Source organism: Leptonychotes weddellii, chromosome 14, assembly GCF_054177405.1.
Source record: "Leptonychotes weddellii isolate Sample4059 chromosome 14, ASM5417740v2, whole genome shotgun sequence".
NCBI lineage: Eukaryota > Metazoa > Chordata > Mammalia > Carnivora > Phocidae > Leptonychotes > Leptonychotes weddellii.
The window spans coordinates 10,293,269-10,302,681 of record NC_138382.1 but is presented as its reverse complement, the minus strand read 5'-3'; the positions used below and the strand labels follow the sequence as shown (position 1 = coordinate 10,302,681).

At 39.5% G+C, this 9,413-nt stretch overlaps 1 protein-coding gene across 1 annotated transcript in view; it reads left to right on the top strand.

Moving 5' to 3' along the window:
• The first annotated feature begins 1,428 nt into the window (after nt 1–1,428).
• Nucleotides 1,429–9,413, top strand: part of PTAR1 (protein prenyltransferase alpha subunit repeat containing 1) — a 43,471-nt gene continuing 35,486 nt past the window's right edge. The window contains exons 1-2 of the mRNA XM_081804063.1: nt 1,429–1,445; nt 4,142–4,311. Coding sequence (XP_081660189.1) covers nt 1,429–1,445; nt 4,142–4,311 — 187 coding nt within the window. The remainder of the gene's footprint in view (nt 1,446–4,141; nt 4,312–9,413) is intronic.

The window sequence follows — 9,413 nt, the reverse complement described above, 5'->3', positions numbered from 1 at the left end:
GGTAAAAACACTTAGAAAAAAAAGGATGCATACCCAAACAGTAGTGTAGAAGGATGACAAAAAGACTTTTAGTTTGTTCCTCCCCCCACCCTGAGTTTTCTAACTTTTCTTGCATATAAAATTAGAATTTAAATAGCCAGAAATCTAGAAGGAATTAATTTAAATCCTGCTTGCTTTCACAGATGTTTTTATCTTTAGTGTCATGGGTTTGGGCTATTAAGAGATCTAGATTTTTAACTTAGCATTAGCAGTGTGACCTTGGGTAACCACCTTAACCTCAGTGGACCTCAGTTTCCTTGTCTGATAAAATGAGATACTGGGGGGATGAGGTCCCTTCCAATTTTAAAATGATTCTAGAATCCTATTCTAAATTGTCTGAAAAAAGTGGACTATGACCTGAGGGACTCAGCATAGAAGTCAAACACACTGAAGTCAAACACACTGTTACTTGGAAGCTTATTGACGTACCTATCTTTATCAAGTACAGATTATATTTTTAGGAAGCAGCAAAGCACTGTATTTTAGGGTCAGATCACTTGACAAAGGCTTAACGTTTTTGCTTCACCTTCCCATCTGTTAATCAAGTAACTTTTCTGGTTGGCCTCAGGCTCTTAACTGAATTAAAGTTAATACACTTCATCTTTGCCTGTCACTTCGGAGCTTACCACATTCTTTACCTTGTCATATTTGCTCTTCCTAAGAGGCATTATTATGTATTTCAGATAAGGATACCAATGACAAATGACTTGCCACATTCCCATTTGACTGTCAGTGGTAGAATGGAGGCTAGCTAGAACCCTGGACCTTGGAAGATGGAGCACTTTAGTATACATCCTACTACCTCTCTTTTCATGTTTTGTTTTCCCTAGTGCTTTACATTCCCTGATATGGCCACTTCCCTGAGAATAACTGCCAGGTTTCTCAGTCAGAATTTGAAAGCTGGAGGAGACCCTAGCAGTCCATTTCCCTTATTTAGAGATGGAATGCAACTCTGCCATTTTACAAATGAGGAAATTAAAGTCTGTAGAGGCCAAATGATATTTAAGGCCAATATATATAAAATATTGACAGAGCTAGGACTTGGACCCATTGCATTAGAAGGAAGTCAGAGATAATGTTCTTTTGGAGAATCAAGAAGTGACATTCTTTGAAAACAATTTATTTGACTTTGCTCGCTGAAGTGCATGATAATCAGCCTTTCAGAGCAGTTATTGAGCATCTGCTGTATCAAGGCATTCTTGTTTTTTAAAATTAGTTCTCGGAAGAATGGTACCCAACTAAAGAAGTATGTTTTTTATTCATGCAGATGGCTCTGTCCTTTCATTTAGGTACTGAATTATTAATTGGGCATTTTATTTTCAGCGTAAATAATGAGCAAGGCAGGTTTTTACATTGTGAATTTAAGTAACTCTGCCCCCTTCCCCGCAAATGGACTGTACCCAAAGGTAGGATCTTTTATTCTTGTTTATTCTTGTTACTCTAGCATTCATATTGTTGACTTAGGCAGTTCTTTGAAGTGTTGTAAGTTGTTATTAGATCTCAGACAACAGACTTCCTTAAATAATTACACTGAGTTTTTTTTTATTGTAATTCTAGTTTAATTTTTAAATGTTCTATTTTCTATAATAATACCTGAATACCAGAAAATACCAGAGATACAGACATATGTTAGGGATAGCTCTGGATGTGGCAAGGTGTCCTAATGGTGAATTAGGTAGATGTCACATTAACCAAATACAAATGCAAAAACTTTTTGAAATACTGGATGTTGAGCTCAGATGCGCTCTCAGCATTGCTTCATGCTTCCTACACAACTTTGTACTACTGGAATGGCAAAGTGTTAACATATTATTATAGATATTGATACAATTTTCATCAAAACCAGCAGCACTTCCAAGTCTGGGACCACGTTGTTTTATTCATTTTTGCATTTTCAGGACCTAACATAGTACCAGTACATTTTCGTACTCAGAAGATGCTTAGGTAGTGCTGATGTGGTATATCAGAACACCTCTGAATCAGTTGAGCCAGTTGTAAGGACAGAAAGCCTTAGGTCTTAAAATCTACTTCAGGTGAAATCAGCTTGAAAGAATGGTTAGTGACTTAACCCCTAGAGTAGTACCCTTGTTTACTGATGGATCCCTGTGTCATTAATGAAGTGATCAGTAGAAAGTAGGTTACCTCTGAACTATCTAGTGTAGAGTTTCCAGGAGAGATTCTGTTTTAGTTCCACAGCCTCCCACCAATTTGTGATGGTGGCCTACCAAATAAGGAGGGCTTTTCTTATAACCTGTAATTGTTCCTGTTTCCCCCTCTTGTATCTACCAAACTACTGTGTTCTTGGTTGAAGAATCCCGGGGACGCAATAGAAAATGTCATACATAAGCTCTGAAAACCACTTTTTTCTTTCTTTAATGTAGGCAGTTATCACAACATCTTTGTAATTGAAAGGCGTGTGCAGTTTTTGCAAAACCATTTTTATGTTTGCTGGTTCGTTTACTATGTAAATCAGCTGCTGTACATATCATTTATTAAATCTTCGCCTCAAATGTAAATTTTCAATTTAAGGTGAGGCAGAGTGAAGGACATAGATGCTGCCTTAAATGAAAATGACCTAAATTCTGAAATGTATTTTGTGTTTTAGCAACATTTATCAGTGTGTATTTGTTTTTTTTTAATTCAATGAAGTATGAAGGATTATAAAGAAGTATGAAGATTATAAAGATTATAAAGAAAATGGCCCACAATCTCATTGACAAGATAACTTTTGTTGATAATTTGTTTCTTCTCTGCATATATTACTAGGCAAGTGTAAGTACATTTGTTGACATTTTTTAAATAATAGAAATAATACATACAAATGATTAGAAAATTTAAACTGTATAAAAATAAAATACTTTTTCTCTCCCCGCCCCAATTTCTTGGGATCCTTCTTTGAAAAAAATTATACAAAATGCTTTATGCCATACACTTAGTATGCTCTTTTTCTGGTTTTATATATCTTGGCATCTTTTCCATTCCAGCATATGCTGATCTGCCTCATTTTTGTACACCTCTACCACATGGATTAGCCTATTTATTCTACCAGTCTTATATTGATACATACTTAGATTGTTTCCAGTTTTGTTGCAGTGTTGCAGTAAACATCCTATTGACACATTTTGGCATAGGATAATTTCTGAGCAGTGGAATCACTGAGGCTCAGAGTATATGCAATTTTTTTTTTTTTAAGATTTTATTTATTTATTTGACAGAGAGAGACACAGCGAGAGAGGGAACACAAACAGGGGGAGTGGGAGAGGGAGAAGCAGGCTTCCCGCAGAGCAGGGAGCCCGAAGTGGGGCTCGATCCCAGGACCCTGGGACCATGACCTGAGCTGAAGGCAGACGCTTAACGACTGAGCCACCCAGGCGCCCCCAGAGTATATGCAATTTAAAATTTGGAAGACATTTTCAAATTTCCATCCGAAGTTTAGACCAATTTTCATTTTTGTCAATAGGGAGTTAGCATACTAATTTTCCTGTACTCTTGTCTATATTAAAAAACATTTTTTTAAAATTTCTACTAATCCAGCAGGTGAGCTAAATAGTATTTTTTTTTTTTTAAAGATTTTATTTATTTATTTGACAGAGAGAGACACAGCGAGAGAGGGAACACAAGCAAGGGGAGTGAGAGTGGGAGAAGCAGGCTTCCCACGGAGCAGGGAGCCCGATCTGGGACACGATCCCAGGACCCTGGGATCATGACCTGAGCTGGAGACAGATGCTTAACGACTGAGCCACCCAGGCGCCCCTAAATAGTATTTTTAAGAAAGGGAAATATGGGGGCGCCTGGGTGGCTCAGTCAGTTAAGTGTCTGACTCTTGATTTCAGTTCAAGTCATGATCTCAGGGTCCTGGGATTGAGCCCCACATCAGGCTCTATACTCAGGAAGGAGTCTGCTTGAAGATTCTCTCCTTCTTCCTCTGCCCTTCCTCTCTCTCTCTCTCCCTCTTCCCCCACAAAAAATAAATAACTCTTTAAAAAAAAAAGAGAGAAAGAGAAATCTGTTATTTTTCTTTTTAATAGTCTGTAAGATTTGAAAAATGTTGGAAAAACTAATAGGCTTATCTTTAATTCTTCTTTTTGTTTTACATATTAAGAGATGAAATTGGCCTGATCCCATGTCCTGAAGCTAGGTATAACCGGAGTCCCATAGTCCTGGTTGAAAACAAACTTGGTGTGGAGAGCTGGTGTGTCAAGTTCCTCTTACCATATGTCCACAACAAGCTCCTTTTGTACAGAACGAGAAAGCAATGGCTGAACAAAGATGGTGAGTATGAACTCTGTCCTCCTCTGTTTTTTAGAAACAGCATGGAATACAGGGGGAAGAACCTTCTCTGGGTGTTGGCATTCCTAGATTTTGGTTCTGGCTCTTTCATTCACTGCCTGGGTGGCAGCTTAACCTCTCTGTCAAATGAGGAGTTTGGACCTGTCAGTAGTTTTCACATTTTGCCTCCATAGTGATACAGGATCCCAGGCTACCTACTGCAGCCTGGACAGTAAATCAGAGCAGTTCTGATTTTACCTTTTTATGTATCAGGGTTATTTATAAGATTTTATTTGAAGAAGACATCCTATGGCTATAAAAGGAAGTTGGAAAAGTACTGAAGAGGACTCTAGTTCCTACAAGCTTAGATTCTCTGGTTTCTAATCCTTTAGGAACTCTGTAAGCAATAGAACTCATTTTGGTAGGAGACCAAATGGGATAACAGAGGCATGATGCTGGTAGTTACGCTGTGACCCAGCTCAGTGATTTATGGAGGTGCTGTTGTGCTGTGAATCCCAATGGCGCTCTGGCCCTCTGTGTCTTCTAACTATGCTGATATAAGCAAAAGAAAACCATCCCAGCATTCACTTCTTTGGCTCCTCTGAGACAGTTCTTTGCCACATGGGACAATCTCTATTCATCCTACCTGGTCTCTTTTCTTAGCTTTCCCCCATATGCAGTATTAAGCCTCCATGTGCACGAATTCCCTTTACTTTTTAGGTTTAAAAAAAAAAAAAGTACTCATCCAAGACCGTGTTCTTAACTGTTTTGTAAAGCTGCCCCTTCCCACATACAGCCGTACCTTCCGAAGTGCTCAGTACGCCTGGAGGCTCGTTTTGAATAAGAACTTTGTTTCCTAGAGAATTTTAATGACCAGTTTGGTAGCCATTACCATGAGCCTACTCATACCAGAAGCTGTTCTAAGTACTGTGGGGATAAAAAGATGAATAATACATGTTCCTTTTACTCAAGAAGCTTACACTTGGGTGAAAAACAATCTCTTTGTGGAGTGTTGCCAAAGGCATGACATACTGATTTCCTTGTATTCCTCTTAGCATTGTCCTTAACATACTGTCATAATAGAACTTTTCCCTGTTTAGACCAGTAGGAAAGGAATCTGACTTGAAGATTTAATGTGAAATAGTTTCTGTTTTTTGTGTGTTTCACTCAATCAGTCCTCTGATAATTATTTCTTATAAGACTATGCCTACATTTATGACATAGCTTAAGTTTGTGGCATAAACTTAAAGGTATAAGTTTAGCCATAAATTCAAAGGTAAGGATATTTATCCATTGTTAGGTCCTCTTTCATTCTCCCTTCCATCACCCTAAGTAGATAGTTGTTTTTGAAACCTATAGTAAGTTTCAGTAACATTAAGATATGAAATAATGCCATATGAATCCATCAAGGTTTTTTTTTGCCAAACACAGCTGTATTGTGTATGTTCTGGCACACAAAAATGTATAATTGAGCCAATATGTAACCAGCTTGGGGAGGTGGGGAGATAGAATGATGCTTTTGTAGTAGAGAAGAAACAGTGTAAATTTTTAAAATGTCAAAGGCTACTGTTAATGTTGTTTCGGATCATCATTTTTTGCCCATTCTCGTATGCTAGCCTAGCTTGCCCTCTCCCTGCAGCCCTCCAGGTCCTTCTTTCCATTTCCCTGCGTCTTGTCTCTCTGGACACTGCACTGCAGGCTTTGCTGAGTCTCCTCATCTTGGAGTTTTAGTCTTGATAGGCCCAAGAAGACCCAGGCAGAAGATCAAATGGTTAAGCTCACTCACACGAATAGCTAGCATCTAAATTTTGAGTTCTGGTGCAACTGTGTGTGAGTACAGAAGCAACTTGACATTATTCTAACTTACATCCTCATGGAAACAGTTTTTAATTTCACTTTTTCGGTGGGTGGTGACAGCATATAGGTTAGTGTAGTATCACATACTCAGGTTGTGTATTAACAGTAAAAACATGGAATGAATTTCTGAGGTGACAGAAAAAAGATACCTGAAAATGCTGATTAACATAAGAGAATTCTGCCAAACTTGTGAACTGAAGCATTTGTTACACAGAGGTGAATATTGCTAAGGAAAAAAAGTAAAAAATATTAGGAAAAAGCAGTTATTTTGTGAAAATGCTGTACCTTTAAAGCTGTTTTTATAGAAAATATATATAAGAGCAAGTGAACAAAGCTCTCAGTTTAAGAATTTCAGAAATGTCAGTGTCTGTGTGATTGATCATGCCCAAATCCTAGGCATCACCTAGGAATGTATTCTGTAACTGAAAGTGACCTTTATTCTTAGGATAGATTTTTTTCTTTTTAACCAAACTGAGTTCATTCTCTCATTAATGTGCTGAATTCCTTAGATGTTTGGAAAGCATCTGTACTGGTTAGAGTTCTCCAGAGAAACAACCAGAAAATTTTATATATAGGGAGAGAGATTTCTTGTGACAAATAGGCTGACATTATTGTGGAGGCTGAGAAGTCCCACAGTCTGCTTTCTTCAAGCTGGAGACCCAAGAAAGCCAATGATAAAATTTAGCTTGTGTCTGAAGGCCTCAGACCCTGGGGGAGCCAAAGGTTTAAATCCCAGTCCAAAGGCCAGAGAAGATTAGATGAGATGCCCTAACTCAAGCAGACAGACAGGAAGCACAAAGGATCAAAGACCTCCTGCTTCCTCCTTTTGTTGTACACAGGCCCTCAACAGATTGGTTGATGCCCACCCACATTGGGGAGGGCAATCTACTTCATGGAGTCCACTGATTTAAATGCTAATCTCACGGGGTGCCTGGGTGGCTCAGTCGTTAAGTGTCTGCCTTCGGCTCAGGTCATGATCTCAGGGTCCTGGGATCGGGCCCCGCATCGGGCTCCCTGCTCAGCAGGAGGCCTGCTTCTCCCTCTCCCCCTGCTTGTGTTCCCTCTCTCGCTGTGTCTCTCTCTCTCTGTCAAATAAATAAATAAATAATAAATAAATAAATAAATGCTAATCTCACAGACACACTCAGAAGTAACGTTTAATAATGTTTAATCTGGACACCCTGTAGCCAGTCGAGTTTAACCGTAAAACCAGAGTTAACCATCACAGCATCCCTGTTCATTACTTAGAGACTGATATTTTTTAAGTCTGCTGCAGTAGTAGCCCTATTTGGTTGGGAGAGGAATGATACTGTAATTCTGATTTTTGAGAAATCCACGACAAAAACAAGAAGCAAGAGAGAAGTCCACAGCATTGGAGTCCTGGCCGAGTAGAGCTCTGTCCCGCACTTGGACTGTCTCCAAGCGTGTGCTCCCATCATTTTCCCTTGCTGCTCCCTCTTTCTCACAGCTTCTGCCAACTGTGCTCTCTTTAATGGCCATCTTCTGCTCTTCCTGTCTTCTTTCTCTCCTGGACAAATGTGATTATCTCTAGGCTGGTCTACTCTGTTTTCAGTCTCTTCTTCTGTAATCCATGTTCATCATGCCACCAGCCAATCATTTCAAACAATACTTCTCAGCAACACTTCTTAGAAACGTTTGAAAGATGCTTTTCTGAGATACGGATCTGTGCATCTTATTTCATGATGCCTACAGGGTCAAGTTGGAGTTGAAACTCTATGGTATAGGATTCGAGGACCTTCCCAGTCTGTCCCCAGCCTTCATTACCAGCCTTTTCCTCTGCTTTACATTCAGCATCAGGCGTTGTATGTTCTCGGCTCCCAGACTGATGTCAGCCCACAGATAGGTTTTGTTTTGGCTTATATAATGTTTCTTAAACTGTTTTTAATAAGTTGGGTAAACATTTAAAGTCAGGATGAACTTCTAAAGTTCGGATGGAAATCTGGATCTGTCTTTACTTGAAAACTCAGAAGCGTTGGGTACATGAACTTCTGCACAGCGACAATTGGCTGGGGCTCCTAGCCTCTGCTTGTCTTGACTAGGTAAGCCTGTTCCAGTTTGCTACAACCTCCTCATGTCCTTCAGACACTAAGGCAGAGATCAGTTGCTACTTATCATCAGGTTTGCTTTGCTACTTTTTTGACGTTCATTTGAACCCTAGAAGCATTAGAGTCTGCAGCATTTGATATACCTCCCAGCCACAACATACTCTGTTCCATCCTCGGACTTCGCTGTGTCCTCCTGCTTTACTTGCATGCTTTTGCTGAGGCTAGGTTTGCATCTCAGCTTGTCACCATTGTTGTGACTGGCATTGTATGCGCGCGCGCGCACACACACACACACACGAAGGCTGTTTGACTGCTTCAGGAAGCAGTAATTCTCTTCACTCCTACAGGAGTCTTATTTAGACTGCTTGCATAGTAGCACTCACCATGCTTTATCGTAGTTGATTATTTAAACATTTCCCCCAGGTAGATTATGAGTTTGTTAAAAAGAGGGATGATGGCTTGTCTTTATGTCCTCAGCACCTGTATGTTTTCAGTAGATATTTGTTAAATACGTAACAAGAGTTTGGTAAGCAAGAGGATTTAGCTTAGTCTGGCAACTGGATTCTGTAATAAAAGGGCCTTTCTGGTGTTTACTGCATAGCTTTATCTCAAGTCTCTCTTCTTGTGGTCACCAGAATGTATTTTGGAGAATGAGATTAACCAACCCAGTTGACCTTAGATTTACTTCTAGATGCAGGAAAACATATCTCTGTCAGAGGCAGTTGGCAAAAGCAGTGACCATTACCAGGTGACTGCTGGCTTTGGGCCATTTCTGGAATCCCATTGCGGCAAAGAAAGAATTGATTTTTCTCTGACTTTTCTGTAGCATCCTTTTGTCCTCTCCTTGTCACAGTTGGTATTTAGCTACTTTCCTGTGTATAATATGCCCTGATTCATTTTCCCCTTGTGATGTGATGATGAGTTAGTCATATGTCGGAGTGGTTTAACAAAGGAACATTCATTTGCTGGTATATGTTCTGGTATTTGCGAGAGATCTGTTTAATTACAGGAGACCATAGGGATATCAGCAGGTCACATCTTCTGGGTAACAAAGAATATGGTATATGGTTGTTAAATGTAGAAGTAAAATCGTTACCGTCAACTGTTGATCATACATGTTTATCATTTGATCTTGGTTCACTCCTCACTTGAAGAGGACAAAGTAATTGTAGGCAGTGTGCT